This window comes from Lontra canadensis, unplaced genomic scaffold (genome assembly GCF_010015895.1).
Source record: "Lontra canadensis isolate GAN:19392208 unplaced genomic scaffold, GSC_riverotter_1.0 scaffold69, whole genome shotgun sequence".
Lineage (NCBI taxonomy): Eukaryota > Metazoa > Chordata > Mammalia > Carnivora > Mustelidae > Lontra > Lontra canadensis.
Genome location: NW_022631063.1, coordinates 2,738,673 through 2,761,397, shown reverse-complemented (window position 1 = coordinate 2,761,397; position 22,725 = coordinate 2,738,673). Strand labels below are relative to the sequence as shown.

At 37.1% G+C, this 22,725-nt stretch overlaps 1 protein-coding gene across 2 annotated transcripts in view; it reads left to right on the top strand.

The window, feature by feature from the left end:
• Positions 1 to 22,725, top strand: part of GRB14 (growth factor receptor bound protein 14) — a 116,386-nt gene that overhangs the window by 38,403 nt on the left and 55,258 nt on the right. The window contains exon 1 of one of the 2 annotated variants that reach the window (XM_032880324.1): positions 14,797 to 15,009. The exons of the other annotated variant lie outside the window; for it this stretch is intronic. Within the exon in view, the coding sequence (XP_032736215.1) occupies positions 14,947 to 15,009 (63 nt within the window). The 5' untranslated portion in view covers positions 14,797 to 14,946. Of the gene's footprint in view, positions 1 to 14,796; positions 15,010 to 22,725 lie in introns of those variants that run through there. 2 annotated transcript variants of the gene reach the window in all.

Genomic DNA, 22,725 nt, shown 5'->3' with positions numbered 1-22,725 from the left:
AAATCTAAGCCTAGGTGTCATCAGGGCCTTATTCATTCTGAGGGCTCCATTTTCTTGCCTTTTCTAGTGTCTAGAGGCCACCTGCTTTCTTTGGCTCTCGGCCCTGCCTCATTCTGACCCCTGCTTCTGCATTTTTACCTCTCACTTTCTGCTTCCACCAGTACATAGCCTTCCCTGACTCTGACCCTCCTGCCCACCTCTTGTAAGTACCCTTATGAATACTTTGGGGCCACCTGGATAACTTAGGATAATCTTCCCTTAATCAAGATCTTTAACTTAATCATATCTGCAAAACTCTTACTGTGTGAGATAACATATACACAGCTTCTAGAGATTAGACGTGGACTTTTTTGGTGATGGTAAGGAGCATTACTCAGCACACTACAGGAGACAAAATGATGGTCTTTAGAAGACAGAAGGGAACAGTTTCTAATTTAATTAGAAAGATAGAAGGTAGAACATGCTCCAGATAGAGGTGGTATGTATGTCTGGTAGTAAAAATATATTTTATAGCTGCTATTCACGATTCCCTCTTTAAAATCACACTCGTTTCTTTTACTTGAGGGCAGAGGGCACAGACAGGAGATCTTTACCAGAAGAAAGTACCCCCTAAAAACTAGAGCACTCCTTCATTTAGCTAATAGTTAATAACCCAGTGGGCACAGAGATACAAAGATACCAAAACACAGTGGTTATTATTTTTCTGTAGTTGGAGGTTTCCAAGGTGTGCTGAATGATCATCTGGCCAGAGGAGTTAGTTCAGAAGGAATTCCTGGGTACTAAGTTATACAAGATGGCCTCATAGACAGTTCTAATATTTACTGATTATGTAAGTGATGTGTACTCCTTAAAACATATATTTTACAGAAATGGGTTATATATCGTAAAACGGATTAAATGTCAATATCAGAGAGAACTGCTCAAAAGTGAAGAATACAGTAAAGGTTCTTAAGGAGACATTGTCAATATTTGAGCAGTCAGAGCTCATGGCACACTACTTTTATTAAGTACTTGCCCTTTAGTGAGTAGTCTTACAGCTTTTTATATTTTAATTTTACAGAATAGTAACTAATATAAAATTATAAAAATAAATACATTGAAAATAACCAGTTCATGATTATCTCTCTCCTCAATTTCACTTTGCTCTCAAGATTAGATTGTTAAAAATTTGGTATGAATTTTTCTAGGTCTTTTTCAATGCACTTACCTACACTTAATGTGCCTATATAAAAGTACAAGTATTTTCTTTGTTTTTATACAAATGGGGTGATACTAAGTTCGGTTCTGTAATTTAAAAATTTCAACAGTATGGTTTTGCAGTCTTTTTTGTTAATCCATACCTTAGTGCTATCAACTGCTACCTAGTATTCCATAGTTTGAATGTGATATATTTTAATATGCAACCATTTTCAGTATGTCAGTTCTAATTTTTTTTCTGGTAAACAATAATGCAGTGAGCATTTCTTCAGATGCCTTCATAAATATTTATGCTACTTTTTTGGTAGAGAACAAGGAAAGGAGTAGTTACTTCAAAGGGTTTGACTTCTTTTTTTTTTTAAATTTATTTTTTATTTTTATTTCTTATAAACATATAATATATTTTTATCCCCCGGGGTACAGGTCTGTGAATTGCCAGGTTTACACACTTCACAGCACTCACCCCAGCACATACCCTCCCCAATGTCCATAACCCACCCCCTTCTCCCAACCCCCCTCCCCCCAGCAACCCTCAGTTTGTTTTGTGGGACTACGAGTCATTTATGGTTTGTCTCCCTCCCAATCCCATCTTGTTTCATTTATTCTTCTCCTACCCCCTTAACCCCCCATGTTGCATCTCCACTTCCTCATATCAGGGAGATCATATGATAGTTGTCTTTCTCCAATTGACTTACTTCGCTAAGCCTGATACCCTCTAGTTCCATCCACGTCGTCTCAAATGGCAAGATTTCATTTCTTTGGATGGCTGCATAGTATTCCATTGTGTATATACACCACATCTTCTTTATCCATTCATCTGTTGATGGACATCTAGGTTCTTTCCATAGTTTGGCTATTGTAGACATTGCTGCTATAAACATTCAGGTGCACATGCCCCTTCGGATCACTACGTTTGTATCTTTAGGGTAAATACCCAGTAGTGCAATTGCTGGGTCTTAGAGTAGTTCTATTTTCAACATTTTGAGGAACCTCCATGCTGTTTTCCAGAGTGGTTGCACCAGCTTGCATTCCCACCAACAGTGTAGGAGGGTTCCCCTTTCTCTGCATCCTCGCCAGCATCTGTCATTTCCTGACTTGTTAATTTTAGCCATTCTGACTGGTGTGAGGTGATATCTCATTGTGGTTTTGATTTGTATTTCCCAAAGGGTGTGGCTTCTTAAGAACTTTTTTTTTTTTTTGAGATTTTATTTATTTATTTGAGAGAGAGAGAGCACACAAGAGAGAGCATGAACAGGAGGAAGGGCAGAGGGAGCAGGAGAAGCAGACTCCCTGCTGAGCAGGGAGCCCAGTTCAGGGCCTAGTGAGGGGCTCGGTGCGGGGCTTGATCCCAGAACTCTGGGATGATGATCTGAGCCTGAGGCAGATGCCTAACTGTCTGAGCCATGTAGGCACCCCTGGCTTCTTTAGGTTTTTATAGATGCTGCTGAATTTCCTTCCTTAAAGTTTGTTGCCTTTTGTTCTACTGTTATCAGTGCTTGAGAGTATCACTCTTTTTCCAACACTGGTGCCAGCACTTGACATTATCCATCTTAAATTTTTGTCCAATTCTGAAAAAAAAATGCCTTATTTTAATGCATGTCTCACTTATTACTAGGAATATCTTTCCAAGTTTTTATATTCCGTGGTATAATATGTTTATGTGTTTGTGAATTGTATGCTCATTTCTGCCCTTTGTTCATTTTGAGGAGAGGGTATTTTTTTTTTCTATTGACTTTTGGAAACTCTTTATATATTCTGGATATTCATCCTCTCTTACTCTCAATCTGGGCCTTGCACTTGAGTTTTATGTAGGAGTCTTTTATACTATAGACATTACAAATATTTATGAGTTAAATGTGTTGATTTTATTTATGGCCTGTAGGGCTTACTTAGTAAGGCTTTTCCCACCACAAGATTGTTAAACCATTTTTTTTTGGGGGGGGGTTATTTCTTCCAGCCCGTTTATAAATTAGTTAATTTTTAGAAATTTCTCTTTACCGTTCGAATTTTAGAGTCCATTTAAGTATATGATGTTAGGTAGAGAATCTGTATCCTTAGTTTACTCAGATGGCTGCAGTCAGCGTATTTTGATTATCTCATCCTTTCTCCATTGCTTTTTACATACACACATGGGTATTTCAGTACTTTTTTAAAAAAAAGTGGGTGACTGTAGATTTATATTAAGTATATCAGGTATGGAGAGACACTCCTCACTGATCTTATTCTTCTAACTTTCTTGGCTATGATTTCACATTTTCTTTACTCTGCAACAGTTAATAGCACAGAAATGATCTGTTCATGAAAGCTTACACAGAATTTATCTGTGAAACGAGCTATCTGGAACTGGGCCACCTTTTTGGGTGGTAGCTCCTTGACAGTTTTCTTTTATGGTAATTGATGTCTTTGAATTTTCTGTTGGTTTTCTTTTTTTTTTTTTGATTCGCTATATATAATTATATTGTCCTAAAGAATAAATCATTTCAGCCAAGTTTTATTTGCATAAAATTGGAGGAAGTAGTTTCTTAATATTCTTTTAATTGTTTCTTCATTTCTTTGGTATTATTTTTTCTTTTGTGTATTGGTACTTTGTTTATTATCTCCTAGATTTGTTTCCCCAACTATCTATTTTATTTTTGTCCCCAGAGAACAGATATTATTTATCAGTTCTACCCTTTTGCTTTTTTCCAAATTTTAATTTCTACTTCTGCCTTTGTTAGTTTATTCCTTCTGCTTTCTTCAGGTTTAATTTCGTGATATTTTCTAATTTTTGGATGCTAATGAATTTGTTTCCATTCTTATTTATTAATAGATATGTTGCTTAAGGTGGTGAATTATAGTATGAGAACTGTTTAAGCAGTATAAGATGTGATTTATAGTGTTTTCATTATTACCGTTATATAATCTGCAATTTCAACTCCTGTTTTTTCTTTGTTGGAAGAGATATGTGAAGAGTCTTAAAATTTTTAGATGCTTCCTAACCCCAGAGTTAGTAGTAATTTTCATTTTGTTGTATTGTGATCAGACACTGTTGTTTGTACTCTTTCCAGTATTAGAATTTTGGGCAGTTTTATCTGTGACCTAGAACGTGACCAGATTTTTCTTGTTTAAATCACTTAAAAAGAAGTTATAATCTTTGATATAACCTGAGAATTCAATATATAGCAGTTAAATATTTTATTAATCATATTAGCTTATTTATATTTTTTATATTTATAGGTATTTTTTAGTCTGCTTCTTCTTTGGGGTTCCTGGCTGGTTCATTTGGCTGAGCCTGTGATTCTTGGTCTCAGGGTCATGAGTTCAAACCCCATGTTGAGTGTGGAGCCTACTTAAAAAAACAAAACAAAACAAAAACTGCTTGTTCTGCATGGTTTGAGAGAGTTGGTTAATAATGTTTCTGATTTTTCTTGTATCTCCTATAATATATGCATTACACATGTGTATTATATGACACCTAGATATTCATAGTCAACACATTTTTATTGTGATTTATATCACTCAGCATTATAAAGTTTTCTTCATTGCTTGTTTATTGCTCTTCTGCCCTGAGTTCAGTCTTACCTGAATTGACCAGTGCATCTTTCCTTCCTTCCCTCCCTGTCTGCTTCTCTGTCCTTTCTCCACCGTCCTTCCCTCCTTTTTACCCCCTTCTCACCACCCATCCTTTTGTTTTCAAACTTTCTCACTTAGTTACAGTGATCTCTTTCCCACAGAATAAACTGGCATCTGCTTTATAATTCAAATGTGGAGATTTTTTTTTTCCTTTCAGTAAGTAAGTTTGGTTCTCTTAAATACTGAGAGAACATGAAAGTTTGGTATGAATACTATTCTTTTATTTCATATTATATTTCTTATAGGTTTTGGAAATAATTCACAATGTGTTCTGCCTTTTTAGCATTGTGTTCTTTTAATTAGAAAGTCTTATGTTTTGTTGTCATGACTGCAATGATACAAAAAAACTTTAATCCTCTTGTTTATTTAAAGATTATTTATTAATCTCCTCTAAGGAGCAATAATAAAATTAATATTTTTCCTCTTGATTCTCCCTTCTCTACTAGCTGATTTTAGCATTATAAAATAATTTACTTGAATTCTTTTGCGATTTATCAATTTTGAATAATATCTTTTGATCTGAGTAACGTTCCATGTTTTTCCTCCTTCAACTTTCATCTTTTTTTGGTATGTTTTATCATTTATGCACTGTTAAAGCTTATACTACTTATATTTTATTATAGCAACACAATGACATAGTGTGTTAGTCCCATAAGTAGTGTTGGTATTCATTATAGTCCTTTTACTCTGATTTTTCTTAGCCATCTATTGGATGACTACAGTTTATCTTCTAGTAAATTCCTCAAGAGGATCCCATGGGAACAAGATTTTATGTGTTTGCATATGTTCAAAACTTTTGAACTTTGGCTGTTGCCTTTATAATTGAGTTTGGCTAGATTTTAAAATCTCATTTATATTTCTTTCCTCAAGAATTTCATGGGCATTACTCTACGCAGTGTTGTAACCAGCGGCAGTGAGGTCCTCCTAAATATGTGGTTGGGTGGTGTTGTAGGGAAATACTGCAACTGGTGGATTCACCCCTTAAAGCTGCTGGAGCTTTTTTGTCTCGACACCCAAGAATTCTTTTTTTTTTTTAATTTATTTTTTTGAGAGAGAGAGAGAGAGAGAGCATGAGAGGGAGGAGGGACAGAAGAGGAAGCAGACTCCCTGCTGAGCAGGGAGCCTGATGCAGGACTTGATCCTGGGACTCCAGGATCATGACCTGAGCCAAAGATAGTGGCTCAACCAACTGAACCACCCAGGGGCGCAGTGCCCAAGAAACCTTTAAATTTGAAGACCAGTAACTTAACTGAGGTAACTTAGTATTGACTCCTGAAATGAATTTCTCTGAGAAAGCATGCCTTTTCTTTCTTTCTTTTTGTTTAAAAGAATTTATTTATTTGACAGGGAATGAGAGAAGGAGAGAGAACATGAGCAGGGGGAGCAGCAGAGGGAGAGGTGGAAGCAGGGAGAAGGGATGCGGGACTCGATTGCAGGAACCTGAGATCATGACCTGAGCCAAAGGCAGAGGCTTAACCCACTGAGCTACCCAGGCACCCCGAAAGCATGCCTTTTCAATAGATATTTTATTGCAAAAATTTATCTTTTTTTTTTTAAAGATTTTATTTATTTTTGTGAGAGAGAGAGAGAGAGAGTGAGTGTACAAGCGGGGGTGGGGGAGAGAGGCAGAGGGAGAAGCAGATACCCCACTGAGCAGGGAGCCCAACATAGGGCTAGATCCCGGGATTCTGGGATCATGACCTGAGCTGAAAGCCACCCAGGTGCCTCTCAAAATTTTTCTTATATTTTTATCTTAATACATGTATTCTTTTCCATTATTTTGATTTTTGTCTATGGAGATTCCAGTTACAGGTGTAGAGATCTTCTTAACTTTGTCTCTATTTTTAATGCTTAAATTTAAAACAATTTTTCTTCTCTCTTTGGCTGCTTTTCTTGTATCTGTCATTTGTTTACCTTAACTCTGATTTCAAGTGATTTCAATACAGCAATTAAATCTCTTGAGCTCTGCCAGCTGTTTCATCTCTTACTGTCTTCTTGTTTCTTCCATATTGCTTTTTAATTTTCTGGGTGAACATACATGATTTTGCTTCATTAATTCTCTTTTATTATTGGTTTAATGTATGGTCTTATATTTTATCCAGTCTTGGCAGAACTTTTCTTCCAAGTAGTCATCTCCTGCCATTTGTTTCTCCTGTTACTTTATTCCTTTTTTTCCGTTGTTAGTATGTTTGTATGGATTCATTGATGGTTCCATTTTACTATTCATCTTCAAGGGGGGGAAGTTTCTTTGAATGTATTTATGAGAGTTTCATGAGGAAGAAAGCCAAGTTCCAAGTACTAAATTAAGAAGCCTTTTCATTTTTGTGTTTGAATTTTTTTTTTCAGTCTTTGATTCTTCTGTGTTAATGGAAATGGGAAAGTGTGAAGTTTTCTTAATATAATGGCTTCCTACTGCTACAGGGGTATCATGTTCTCTGCAAAGATGGATTTCTGACTTCTTTGGGTTTTTATTTTTTCTCAGCCTTTTAATTTAATTTAATTTTTTTTTTTTTTTTTTTTTTTTACTTTTTAAGCATTTTATTTGTTTATTTGAGAGGGAGAGAGGGAAAGAACACAAGGGTCTGAGGGAGAAGCAGACTCCCCATTGAGCAGGGAGCCTGATGTGGGGCTCAATCCCAAGACCCTGTGATCTTGACTTGAGCTGAAGGCGGATGTATAACCGACTGAGCTACCAGGCACCCCTTCTCTGCCTTAAAAAAAAAAAAAATCTTTATTTATTTGTTTTTTAAGTGATCTCTACACCCAACGTGGGGCTCAAACTCACAACCCCAAGTCAAGAGTTGCATACCTACCAGTTGAACCAGTCAGGTGCCCCTGGTTTTTATTCTTTTTTTTTTAAGGATATTTGCACTTACATTCTTGGAGGATATTAATGAGAAATGAGATTATATTTTGTTACCAGTCTGATTCTGAAGTGTTAGGAATTTTATCTTTTTTCTTTGAAGTTGTCCCATTTGCCACTATTTGTCTAGCATGATTCCTTTTTCATTCAAATTACTTAGCCTTCTGTCAGTCTTTTTAGTTTAATGGTTTGTAACCTACATTGGCTCAGGGATCTCCTCTTTCTCTTCTGCCTTTTCTTATTTCTTTTACTTTATTTTTTTACTCTCTCTGTGACTCATATTTTATGTGTTGATATTTCTGGATTGTTCCTCCATTTTTTTTTTCCTTTCTTTTTTCTTCATTTCCTTGACCTTTACATTATGGGAGACCTTCTCTCATCTTTATCTTCCATGCCACTTATTAGCTTTTAGTTTTATTATAATAATATTATATTTCCAAACATTTCTAGTATCAAAGAATGGTCTGTGGTTCTTTGATCACTCCTGTTACACAGCGTTCTATTTTATCAGTGCTGGAGCGCCTTGAATCTTCACCTGATCTCAGGAGTCCAATAAACATTTTAATATTCTGTCTTCTGAATTATCTCTGATATATTGGCAGGGGTTTTTTTTGGTTCATATTTATATCTTTTGTCCTGTTGTTTGTTTTCTTCAAATGTTTAGTAATCCTTGGTTGTCTATTTCTTTATGTAGAAGTACTTATTTAGATTTGGTTCCCCTTTTTTTGGTCTTTCTGGGGAAATTTTGGGTTGCCTCAGCTTTGGCATTCCTTTACTCTTAAGAAATGGTATTTATAATGAGCTTCTATTTTTTCAAAAAAATATACTCTAGGGGCACCTGGGTGGCTCAATCATTAAGCATCTGCCTTCAGCTCAGGTCATGATCCCAGGGTCCTGAGATTGAGCCCCATATCAGATTCCCTGCTCCCCAGGAAGGCTGCTTCTCCCTCTCCCACTTCCCCCTGCTTGTGTTCCTGCTCTTGATGTCTCTCTCTCTGTCAAATAAATAAATAAAATCTTAAAAAAAAAATATACATATATGTATTCTAAATATTTTATATATATTCTATATAGATATATAGAATATATAGATATATATTTATAGATATATATTTATAGAATATATATCTATATATAGAATATATATTTATATATTCTATATATATTCTCTCTGTATATATTCTATATATATTCTAAACTTACTTTCTTTTAATCTACTTACAACATCATTTCTCTTAACATAAATTCCTACTATAATTGCAAGTATTCTTATCAGTCTAATCCCAATGACATTCTAGCATCTAGAAATTATTTTAGTGCATGGTCAACTGAAATACATTCCTTATATCCCAGCACAGTTAAAAAAAGAGAAAGGATTTCTTCTTTCTTACAGGAAGTTACTCCCCCCCCCAACCCCCGCTCCTCTTTCTTCTTCTTCTTGTCAGTTTAAGGTTACAGGAGCATGAAGAAAGGTAGGTGCTTGTTTTCTGTCTGTTCTCTTCATCTTATCTCTCCAAAATTTCAGAGACTATTTTTCCTAAGAAAACCTTAAAGTATATGAAATATGAAGAGTGAAGGCAAGATGTTTATCTTTTTACAGCCTATACTTCTAGAACTTATGTTGTAAGCTCATATCTAGGAAATAATTAATTACTTCTGTATGTGTTTGGCTACTTGACCCTGCTGTCTCTATTTCCTTGTTATCTTTGAAATCTTGACTTCTTTCTAATTGGTAATTTCCATTTCTCTCTCAGACTCATTTAGGTCCTTCCAACTGTTTTCCTTCCTTTTAGTTACCATTCTCAGAAGCGACACACTTCATCTTCCACACTGAGATAAAATTCACTTCTTCTCAAATATGGTTCCTTTTAAGGATGAGAGTCAAACTGCTCAGTGTGACATAGAATGACCATTCTCGTCTGGCTCTTCCCTCCATGTTTTCCCAGATTCATCTTTATGTTTTCTTTACCTGGAAATACCTGCATTCTTTTTTTTAAATTAATTTATTTATTTTAGAGAAAGAGCGAGCAAGAGAGAGAGAGAGCATGTACGCAACAGGGGAGAGAGGGGCAAAGGGAGAGAATCTTAAGCCGACCCTGCTGAGTGCAGAGCCTGATGTGGGGCTCGATCTCACGATCCTCACGACCTTCTAAGTTGAAATCAAGAATAAGATGCAGGCGCACCTGGGTGGCTCAGTTGGTTAAGCAACTGCCTTCGGCTCAGGTTGTGATTCCACAGTCCCAGGATGGAGTCCTACATCGGGTTCCCTGCTCGGCAGGGAGTCTGCTTCTCCCTCTGACCTCTCTCCTCTCATGCTCTCTCTCTTTCTCTCCCAAATAAATAAATAAAATCTTAAAAAAAAAAAAAAGAGTCAGATGAATAACCAACTGATACACCCAGGGGCCCCAGAATTATCTTCATTCTGATCTTTTTTTTTTTACTAAGGAACTTGTTCTCTTTCTCATGGTGAAGTTAGCTCTTCTTCCTCTTTTACCATTCCAGTACTTTATTTATGCTGATTTATAGAACTTAACACTTCGTTGTGATTATTTTTAAGTGTCCATCGGCCCTCTTGTAGATAGTAGTTCTTGGTAGGCAGGTGTAATGCTTCTAGAAAACTATGTCAGGTGTGGAATACATAGTCACTTTAAAATACTTGAATGAACTGTGGATTGGTCATATTTATCATCACTAGGGTGTATAAGTCATTCAGTCATTTCTTTGAAAGAGAAAATTTTCTTTTAGACTTTGAATCCCTGAAAATAAACATAGCCATTCCTGACAGAAGGAAATATCTGTCAGAGTGGAGGCCAAAATAAAGAGGGAGATCCGTTCTGGCTCACCAAGGGAGAAGCCTGATGCCATGTCACATACATAGGGAAGCAAAGCACTTTAGTGTGAACTGGTAGAACTAGAGGTACTGAGCTTATGTCTGAAGATCTGGCCTATTAATTGCTATAATAAAATATTTTAAGTTTTCTGTGAAATCAGTGTTCTTAGGACAACAGTTAAATTTAGTGTTTACATTACTGCTACTAGTAGAACTATGTCAGGTGCAGAAGAATGTCCAAATGCTCTTGTGAAGAAGACTGTGTAGTTTTGTTCAGAATAAATCATAAGGCAAGCAATTGTTAAAACAAGAAAGGAGGCTTGTCTGCTATGTAACCGGAGCGACTAGTCTTTCCACAATGATTGTGAGTGAGCATAATGCCTACTGTGTACAGAAAGCACTCTGCTAGGTATTCTGGGAGCAGGAGAGGAAATAAGAGACTGGGTCCCACCCTTAAGGATTGTACTTTCATTAGGCAGAAAACTAGGGCCTATGGAAAGATTTATTTGTTGCCAAAACAGTGTATTAGTATGTACAGAGCAAGACACGAGCAATAGAAAAGTTTAAATTTTAAAAATGTGCAAAATCAAGAATGGTATAATCTAGATGGAGGAATGACTTCCTTCTTCTCCACCCGTCAGTTCTAAGGTAGACTTGTACCCCTCCCCCACTGCCAAGAAAAGGAGAGATATTTGAAGGAAGCGTGATCAGTGTCACTGTCAGAAGAGGTGTGCCTTGTCTTGGGCCTCAAAAGTTTGGTGGCGTTTGGTGAGTGAACATTAGAAACAAAGAGGTGGACATATGGAATGTGCCTTTGGGATCTATAAGAAGCTTCTGTTGACCTTGAGTAGGGGAAGAGGTTTGAAGGTCTGGCTTGGAACCTAGAGGCTGGTTGGTACCTATGTAACATTGTCTTCTGCCCGGAGCCTACCGGGTATACTATTTTGACTAATTGTTTACATGTCTTCATGGATCAGCTCCTTTGGCAAACAGGAATCAGGAGCTATCAACTTTGAATTCCCTATAGCAAATAGCATAGGACTTGACACATAGTAGGGCCCTCAACGCATACTTATTGAATTAGGAGAACTAACACATTTTTAGGTACTTCAGAAATAGCCCCATATGATGACTTTTTATTCTAACATTATATCAAATTATATAGTATAATGTGGGAGAGAATATTGTAGGGTAGAATAGTGGGGTGTCATGGAAAGGGGCAAATCTGGTTTTCATCAGGGCTCATTGACTTAATGCACTTCATGAACCTGGGCAAGTTCTTTTGCAATATGTATTTATACCTGAGACCATTTCTTAGCTGCCGTTCTTCTGGCCTTTGTTCCCTCATCTACTGAGGAGCGAGTGCCTCCCTCATAGCGTTGTTGTAAGGATTCAGTGAAAACTAGCTCCGTGCCTGGCTCATAGTGGCTGCTCACATAACTACCATTAATAATCATAATAGTGGTTATTTTTTGTTATTCTTAATTCACACTGAAACCTTGATATGCATGTTTTGAGTGGCAAAATGCACTCCTTCAGTCAGAGTATTGAGCAAGGACCAAAATAACTTACGACCGTGTTTTACCAAATATTGGTTTTGGAAATAATGACCTGTGACATGGGTCTAAGGAGACCCATGTCTAAGGAGAATGCATCATAGGCCCCATTCTTCACAGCAGCAGGGTTTTCAGCCCCTGCCTTGGTCCCTTCCAGACCCTATGCAAACTTGATTTCCTTGACCCTCATAGCAGTTCAAAAATTGTTGGCTGTGGCTTTTTATCCTCATTTTGCAGAAGCTGAAGAAATTAAGGATCAGGTGACAAGGTTAGTGAGTGTGAAAGTCATTTATAATAATGGTAAGAAAAAGCATAGGCTAAAGTTAAATGTTGAATCAGTGTCTACAGTAAGTGGGAGGTAAGATAAAGCACAGTCAATATGAACACTTGGAAAGATCACTGAAAAATGAGACTGCCTGTCGTAAGCGTGAATGTCATCTCATTAGTCTTTCAGCCTATTGACTAGGAAAAGTGTATGCAAGTCTCATTTTTCAAAGACAATGACCTTTTTGGCAACACAGAGTCACAAAATGCCACATTTTGCTCTTCATGGTTTTCACTGAAAATTTATAAACTTCAATTTTCAAGTGTTCTGAAGAGATGACCTATCACACTGGTTGTCTGTCAAGTGTTTTTCAAAGCCCTTATAGGGCAGGTATATTGCACTGTAATAAATATAGAGCCTGGACATCATTTTGACTTGAAGGATTCGTTTTTAGTTATAAAAAGCTCTGTAGTGTGAAGTAAAACAGCATCTTTGACTTCCCACTTGCCTAGACCTCAAAATGTGGAATCAGCTTTGGGAACCTCATTTTATCTCCCCATCAGGCATCAAGTTCTGCATAGTCTTTAATCACTTGTCAAAGAAAATGTCATTTCCTCCTTGAAGTGGTATAGTTTCTTCTACTTTGGTGCATTCCTAGTATTTTAAGTTTAATCACTGTTAGACTCAGCCCACTCCTGAGTGTGATTTTTTTTTTTTAATTTAAAAATGAATTCTCTCTATTCTACTTTGAAGCAGTGACCATATCTTAGTCAATGGTATGTTCCTACCACCAAACACACGGCCTCACACATAGTGGGGACTTTGCCTCGTTATTTAGTGAAATGAATTGCTTTGATTATTGTGGAACCCCTTTTTGGAGACCAGAGATAGCACTTCTTTGTAATATCCGAAGACTAAATTGAGAAAAGAAGAAAGAAAAAGCCAAATACTGCAGATAATAACCTTGAAATGACATAGTTACTGTGGGCTTTGTTATTGTTGGTCTGCCAAAAAAGTGACTTAAGTTTAAACCAGAATCTTCCACTTTACAAATGGTAACTCCCATCCCAGTACTTGTAAGATTTTATTGATACTGTTATTTTAAAAGGCCACGATAAACCTAATTGGATAAGGATCAAATGAATGCCCCCAAACTAGATCCATCTGTGACTTTTTATATTAAGTGAACACCCCCCCCCGCCCCCACCCCGCTACCTTTCTGGGGAATCTATGCAGGTTTTGAAATTCCAAGTAGGGAACTCTGTAGAGTTTGTAATGTCTCTTTTCCTTTTGAGGAATATGAGATGATTATGCATATAAAACCTACCCAAAAGTGTTAAGTGTAAAGCAGTTAACTGAACCCTGCTTAGTACCAGTCTAGATAATGAAATGGAAAGTTTGTGTCTGAGTTGCCTAGAATCTTCCATTTTGCCTTGTTACTACAACAACCGCCTTGTAAGCTAGAAATTACAAGACATTTTCTCCTTCTGACTGCAGTGGTTCATTCCCTGTGCTGTGACTGAAGAGCAGAGAAGATGCTTGTGAAGTCATCAGTCCAGCAGGGATCTTATCATCTTAATACCTTAGATTAGTTTTAATATTATGATACTTTTTGTCATGTTGAGTGTTTCTTTTATTCTTTATTTAGAAACACTGAAATTCTGTGATTTTAAAATCAATGATTTTAGTTGTGACTCTCCTCCAAACCCCCCACATTTTTAAAATACAGTTTTCAGTTAGTGTAAGAATAAAGGCAAAATGGTTGTTAAAATTTTGTGTTTGCATTGAGCAGTGATTATTGTCTAAATGCTTTTAATTGAGTGAAAGATGCTGAGTTACAGAATTCTGTGCTTTTTTAAAAGTGATAAACGTTTGAAATTCACATATTGTGGTTTTAATGCGCCCTTTATATTTAACATTATTATTTTTAGGTTGACTATTAAGGAAATAATTAACAGAAATACTTAAGCGTGTAACCTTAAGGATAGCTGAAAAGTCCATAATACAAAAATTTTAGCTGTTTAAGAAATGAAATGCATCGGTGAATATTAAAAACCTTTTATTGTAACACATAAATTAATACTTTGAGACCAATTCTAACCTCAGGATTATTTTTTGTACCTTATATAATATGTTCTAATCGACCCATTTATCGAATTTATGAGTTGCATAAGTAAATTTAGCTCATCTGCATATTTATGTACTTTAAATAGATCCATATAAACAGTTTTTTATCTGCCATATGTTGAAATGTTTTAGTAAACTAAAGACATAGCTGCTTAGTCAACAAAGATGGCATTAAATTGCACTGTTTTGGAAAAAAAAGTTAAGTGAACTAGATGCCTGTTAATCTGGTTCTTTAAATATCATAAACAAAAGTATCAGAATGTGTTTCCAAGGACAAAGGCGGAGTTTTCTCGGCTTTGATTGGTCACTGCCCTGTCCTGTCCCACAGCCATCCTTAATTGGCTTTGGGTAGATTGGAATCACATAAGCAGAGTGACATTTATTACTTTCCTAGTTTCTTTGCACTGAGCCCTGAGATTTCCAAGGAGTAACTGTAAAAGATTTCTTTCATTTCACCCATGATCTATGAGAGGGGTTCCTTCTACGAAGAGCAGGCATGAGTCTGAGTGCGAGAAGAGTCACTCTGCCTACAATAACGCCAATAGTCCTACAGAAAAGGGTATGTGACTTCTTTTGCCTTGTTCTTTCCTTTTTCTTGCTGTTTTTCTTTCTTCCTGTTACTGTGTGTTTATTAATACACTGGAAACTTTAGTTACATATCCTGAGAGAGGCTGTCATTCATTGAGGCTAGAGGCAATTAAAGGGTATATTAGTGAAATTAGACAAAGGGGGGAAATGCCGCGCTAGAATACCTCTGTGGTAAAAAAATCTCCATGTAAAAGCAGCTCGGTCTGGATTTCAGGGCATTATGATTTAGAGAGTATACTGAATCTTTTGCCTTTTTTTTTTCTTCTCCTTCTGTAACTTCAGGCCTCTTTGCCTTCAGTTCAATAGGAAATCTGCTAGCTATTATGTTTTATATTTGTTTACTGAGAAGCAGTTTCTTTGTTTCACTGTAATTCATAATACATCCATCTTCATTGTTGAATGGACTATATCATTGTTTTTTTCTGTTTAAACATATGGCACCAGTTTATTCTCTGGTTTCTACCGATTTCTATTGAGTTGCTGCCTATTTACTTAAGAAAAACTTTCCATTATATTCCCTTGTGAAAGAGCTTTCTGTTAATTATTAATGCAGTCAATCCCGTGTATGAAAATACTGTATCTATTTGTTTTTTGTAAAGTTTATTTCCATGTCATATTTTGTAAGGTAATAATAAATACACCATGCAATGTAGCATGTAAATAAAACTGAATATACTAAACTTTTCTTATAAATACTCCAAATAAGAACAATGTCTTGAAATCCTTAAAGAATCAGCTCTCTAGTATAGAAAAGGAAGGCACCAAAACGCATCTTTGGCAATATACTTTCTGAATGGTTTTGGTGACACTAGAGACTGGAATGTTTATTTCGGTACCTGACTTTTAATAGTTAACTGTTAGTTAACTATTAGTGTATTCCGTAAGTCAAAGGTCATGGTGTGATTTGTTTGAAAATGACAAATGTAACAATAAGGGAGTTTTTGTTTTTTTTTTTTTTTAAAGAAGTATCTCTTTCTTATTGTGTTTAATTTTTAGGTTAGGTTTTCAGTTCATTTCCTTATACAGTCTACCGTTTATTCACTGGGGACATTTTTACTTGGCATTGGAATCGTATATGGTAATTTTGCCAATATTTGTTCTTTATGTTTCTCGATGCCTTTTTCTCATCTTAGGCAAATTTAATTGCAGATATTTTGCTTTGAGCTTGAATCTTTATTTTGATTTAGACTAAGCATTAATAATGACCATAGAGATTCCCTGAGTCCTGGAACGTGAAAAAGTATACTAATCTAGATCAAATGTGTGTTCTTAGGACTGAGTTCTTCTTTATGCAATTAATATTGCGGTTTAGAATAACCAAGAAGCTTTCATCATGTCCTTTGATATGACATGTCAGTTTGGTAGGAAGCATAGCACTGGACTGTTTACTAGCTGTGTGACCTTGGGCAAGTCACTTAAACTCGCTGTCATTACTTCCTTACCTGAAACACAAGAGCTGACAGATTTTCATTAAATGCTTTCTGCAGTATTATTAGTGTCTACAATTCTGTGACTCAACTAATATATTTTGTATTTTCATAGTTAAAATATTGAGACCATTTCTTATTAGAGTATAAAACATTAGAAAGAGATGCTATCGTTTTCAAGGACTTTGAGCACTGGGGCAGGGGCAGCTGGCATGAGTGAAACTCAGCTAGAAAATCCAGCACTGACTGGTAAGTAGCAGAATGAGAATACTCTGGAAAGCTGTGATTATAATTGATGTTAAGTCTGAGCTGCTGATGGTCACATCATTGTGATTTCTCTTGGTCTTTTATAATAAGCTATTTGTCAGGTTTTTATTATAATAATTAATAAGTCAAAATTCCCTGCACCCAGGTCCGTGCTATTGCCTTCCAGTGAGTACACATATTAAATTTCCATATAATTTAGGACATCACCATTTGCTGAAAGTACTTACATGGTTTCTTTCTCCTGGCATTTTAACCCCCAAAGGACACCTTATCTAGGAGACTATTCTGAAAAATCGTAATATCTCTTTTTTTAGGAATTGGGCATGTTTCTGACTAAAAGACTTCCATCTGCTCTGGTCACACCATGGCTTTTTTTTTCTTCCAAGATAGAAAATTATTCCATACTTGTAATTAACTTGTCATTTTCTATATGCACCATAATTTAAGATGATCTGACAAATTAGTACAAGCATTTCTTGGGAGTATTTTGGGGGCAGCTTCTCATTTTCCCAAGAAGGCAGCAGGTGCTTTTCCTTAAGCTTGGCATAAAGTTTGCTCATCTTGAATGAGTGGCTCTTGAAAAATAATTTGCCAGCTGGAATCCTAATCATTTGAAAGGCTGAGGGCATTTCTAAAAATGCTTAATAGCACTAGGGAGTAATTTTCTTATCAGCTTGTGTATCTAATCTAAATGACCATGAGATTCTCCTGAGAGTGACTAGGAACTTTAACTTTAAACATGGCCCCTTAACATAGTATGGGTCTTTTTTGTAGAAGATCAAATATACTTTGATCTTTGAGGAATAGAGACTTTTGGTAGATTCTCTATCGAGTAAAGTTTTAGAAAAAAATTTTTGGTTTCCTCCAATTCTATTAGAGTCTGATTTCCTTGATTCTGGTTAATCATGGTTCCAGCAAAGATTTCATCATCTGTCTCAGAAACAGTACTTCCTCACCAAATGCTCTGAATGAATCTTTTACCTCATAGCATTTTTCTCAGATAACTACTAGATTAGATCTTTTTTTTTTTTTTTAATGAGAGAAGTCTGAGTCTCTTGGGTGTTGAGTGACTTATGCAAGGTCACCCAGAAGGTCATTGGCAACGCTAGAAATAGAATCTAGGTCTTGTGACTTCCAGTGTGTTTCTCCTAGATATGTGTTACCTCCTGAAATTAATATGTTAATGAAATTGCCTTATGGGGTGTATAATTGCCATTCAACTTCTAGTCTGGAATTAGCTTAGGCAAATCCTTTCATCTCCCTCTGCACCTCCACCAACTCCCATATGTTCTAGTGTAGAAAACATTTTATTCAGAAAGCAATTGTAAGCAGCAAAGTGTGTGTGTGTGTGCGTGTGCGTGTGTGTGTGTGTGTGTGTGTGTGTGGAGAGAGAGAGAGAGAGATAGAATTTATACCCAGCGGTCTAGATTGGTACATTACATCAAGAAACTATTTTAAGGTCCCAGAGAATTAACAAAAGATTCAAAGATTGTAAAGTATACATTAAATGTAATATAAAATTCATATTCTTTTTATAGAAAGCCTTCAAGAGCAGAAGGCCAGATGTCCATATTCTGACTCTATGAGTAGGCATGTTTCATGCCTCTATCAGATTTACATTGTTTTGCAAATTATGTTTACAAGCATTTCTGCATTTTTTAATCCAAACTACAATTATGAGAGATATTCATGAGCACACACGATCCTGAAGCATCTTCTGAAATCTCAGAGAGGAAAAAGGATAATTTCTTGAATACATTTTCCTTAAGATTCAAATCCTTTTGAAAATCTGAAATTCATGAGTGTAATATGGAGCAATGCCATTTATCAGAAGAGTCAATGCTCTGTCTATACAAGAGAATAGTTTATGTTATATTCATTTCCTTCCTCATACAGTTAGAATCATTGCTGTGATTTTCTAAAAATAATTTTGTAAAGAATGAAAGAATACAGATTATCATATCACTATTTTGCCCAGAAACTTTTAAATTTATACAAAATCCATCCAAATGGATGTATTGCCTCTGCTTCAGGGCCTGTGCACCCCGTGGCTTCCCCAGCCTCGCGTGAAGCCTCTGCCCAGTCTGTGGCTTTCTTCCTGGCACTCGAAACATCGTTTGATGTTTGTCCCTCTGTACTTCTGTCCCCGGTTCTATGCTCCAGGGCCTGTAGACAGCTCCAGGACTCGGTCTGCTTTTCCTGGAGGCCGTCTATTGTCTGTGCCCCAGCTCAAGCTGTGGTTCCATTCTGAAGCTTTTCAAGACTTTCGCAGCACATCTTTCTTAGTGGTATCTTGATTCCGTGTCCGTGGATGTGCCTTTGTTCCCGATTTCCCAATTCAGTAGGTACTGCCTTGTGACAACAGTTCTTTGATTACCTTTTCTGATACTGAAGACTTCCCTAGTCTTCCATAGTTGTGGATCATAATTATGCTTTCTGATGACTCAGATTTGCCTTTTATGCTTTTCTGTGTGTCTGGTTTTTTGTTTTTGTTTTTGTTTTTGTTTATAAATCTTGTACTATTTCGTTTTCAAAAACCTGTCTTTTTTTATCTTACATCCAGAATTTAAATATTGAAGAGACTCCTTAACTAAAGTGTTTTGTCAGTTACGAGCTGAATTTTTATTTCATGTACCCAGAAAACTGAAATGACAGCACATTAAATCGGAAGATTTATTTTTCTTTCACTTTACAAGACTCCATCCAAAGCTAATATAGCAGCCTGACAATGTCCTGAGGCAACCAAGTTCCTTCTTGCTTTCTGTTGTATCTTCCTTAGTGTGGGTCTCTTTTCCTTTTCTGGAAAGATAAATGCAAATCTCCAGTCATCCTGTTCACATTCCTGGCATACAAAATGGGAAGCACCAAGGGCGTGCTGGCTCGCTCTGTCAGATGTTAACATGGCACCCTGAAGTAACCAGGAACTTTTGCTTACATTTTACTGGCTGGGATTCTGTCATGTGGTCAACCCTAGGGACAGGGGAAGCCAGGAAATGTGGGCCTTGAGCACCATACTCTGCCCTTCTCATCAGAGTCTGGACTCATCAGGAAGGGGGCGGGGAACAGGAGTTCTTGGTGGGTAGCTTGCCGTCCCACTACAAGTGCCTCCAACATATTAGACATTCAGTAAATATTTGTTCCTTGGATTTGTGTTATCCTGTTTCCAGGTACACGTTATGATTATGCTTTTTGGACAAATGTATTCTCTTAACTTGTATGGGGGTAGTAGAAGGTATAGTAAGGAGGGAAAGAATAGATATCCTGAGGAGGGGAGAGGGTAATGGAGACCCACAGAGGGCTGGCTGGCTTGGTTGTGTTGTGGTAATGAGTGTGATTATTGTTGTTTACTTGGAGTTCTCATTCTTGCTAAACCTTGATCTTTCTTCTGTCCTTTTCTTTGTTTACAGGGTTACTTTGCTACATATCCATCTAGGAAAAGTACTACACAGACAAATGAATTTTGTGTTTTCACAAAATGTTTCTTTTCCTTGAGAAGTGAGTTTTTAGGAAGTGTGATGCTTTAGAAATTGTGTGTTTTAGAGCCAGGAAGCCCTGAGTTTGAGCTTAGCTTTGTCATTGAGCAGTGGTGTGACTTTGAGTGCCTCCTTTTAAGTTTTTCTGAAAATCAGTTTCTCTGGCCTGAGGATAATGATGCTTCCTCACAGAACACTTGTGAGGATTAAATAGGATGAGTATGTAGAAGTACTTGACTGATATAGTAGGAGCTCAACAAACACCAGTTCCTTTTCTCCCCCCTCATCTATGAAATGGCATGTTTTACTAGATTCATAAACAGTTTGAAATCTCCCTACTACTACGAATTTAAATATTTTTATGCCCTATCCTATTAAGGTAGTTATCTAAAAATTACCTTGTAACAAATGAATCAAACAAAAAGTAGGTATCCTTGATATAATGCAGCCAGGGAGAGAAAGTGTGCTTTTCATGTGCTGGTAACTCTAGAGGGGCTCTAATTGAATTTAAAAACATTAATCCAACTATTAAATGCTGGTGATTTTTTTTTTTTTTTAATCTGGGAACATGGATTTAACTAAAATAAGATAGGTGAGCTGATTTCTCTTTTCGCCATCCTGGGAAGAATCGGGTACAGTTACGTATTTGAAAGAGGTAAAACTGTGCCTAATATAAAGGCATTGTTTCAGTAGACAAAGGTGACATTACCGGAATGTTAACTAATGATGGCAGGGGCTGTGTCACTCGAGCAGCGCTGGACTCAAGTGCCCAACATAGGGAAGTTTCAGAGTTGGTGTATAGTTACTATTGATACATTTGTCTCCCTGTCGCATTCACTTCATTCTTCCCTGGTCTCTCACTAGTGGTGAAAAGCCTTTTACTCAGGGTCCACCTCAGCTGCCCACCTTCCCTCTTCATGACCTTTATCCAGCTCCAGCTTGCCGCCGGGGACGACTTGGTATACTCGCTGTCCTCGACACACGCCTATAAAATCAAAACAGCTCTAATGTGTTCAGCACTGATGATACATTCCCTTTAGTCCTCATAAGAACCCAAACCCCATTTGGGATGAGGAATGTGAAGCTCAGTGGGGCGGGGGAGGGAGGAGGACGGCGGGGTAGGTTAAGTGTCCTGCCCAAAGCACATGTTTGGTTGGTGACCATGCAGGACTGAGCTCCGGGTCAGCGCCAGCGTGCCTGCAGGAGGCCGCCTCTCCCAGCCGCATGGGTGTGTCTGAGGCAGAGCCTTCTGCCTTCCCCACTCAGCACACCCTGCCCGCTCCTTACTCCTCTCGTGGGACTGGTCGCACCTTTCTCCATCTCTTTCTCCCTCTTGTCATTTTTCCTTGCTGCACACTCAATCTTGCCTCAAAGATGTAGTGACTAAACCATATGTCAGAGTTCCTTAGAGCTCAGTGGGGCTATAGGAGTCTCTTGAGACTTACTAAATGCCTTATTCGCTTTCAAAAACTTGTAGTAAAGATCACTTACAGTAATCGAGTCCTGTGAGTTTGTCCATTCTATAGAATGAGGAATCTAGGACTCATCGCTGGGGACCTGGTGGTTTAGGATCTGATCACAGAGCAGACTCCAAAGTCCACCATCACCATGAGCACCTGGGCTGAACCTCCATGGGAATGGGGGCTGTAACTCTTGTTCTTGTGTTGTTGTTTTGTTTTCTTTAAAGATTTTATTTATTTATTACTTATTTGTCAGAGAAAGAGAGAAGCAGGTGGAGGGAGATGCAGGCTTCCTGCTGAGCAAGGAGCCAGATTCCAGATTCTATCTCGATCAATCCCGGGACCATGAGGTCACGACCTGAGCCGAAGGCAAACAAACGCTTAACCGACTGAGCCACCCAGGCGCCCCAACTCATGTTGTTTTGTAAACCATAATGCCTGGTCTGCATTTGGCAATGAAGGCAGATTAAAAATCCTCAGGCTGATCAACAGTCTCAGACTCTTGCTTGAGGGCAGTCTCAGGGCTGGCTCTCCTGGCTGTGCCCCAGCACCCAAGTCAAATCTGGAAAATAATAATTTCTTTTTGGCAGAAGAAAGAGACAAGACTTTTGGTAATTTCAGATATTAAACCCTCTACAAGGGTAAAGATTTTCTACCCCTGGAGGATATTAAAAATACTTGTTCTTTAGACAGTTCCTGAAAAAGAATTTGAAAATCATTTTTGGCACACATGCCATTGTTGGAAAGTGAGCATAAATGCTTCCTAATCGGCTGTGTGTGTTTGGACATATACATTCAGTTGTGTTTGTAAAAATATCAGGAATTTTATTTTATAGTTTCAGAAGTCAGATTCGTTTGGGTAGTTCTACCAAGATTCAAAGAAATATTTTGACATCACCTTTCAAAAGTGCTAGGGAAAACCTCCATCTTGAGTTCTAGGAAAGATTGTTACTGAGGTGACTTTATATATAGCGTGTGTGTATAATATATATATATATATAAATATATAATAAGGATTTATATATTTATATATTATATATATATATATATAAAAGGATTT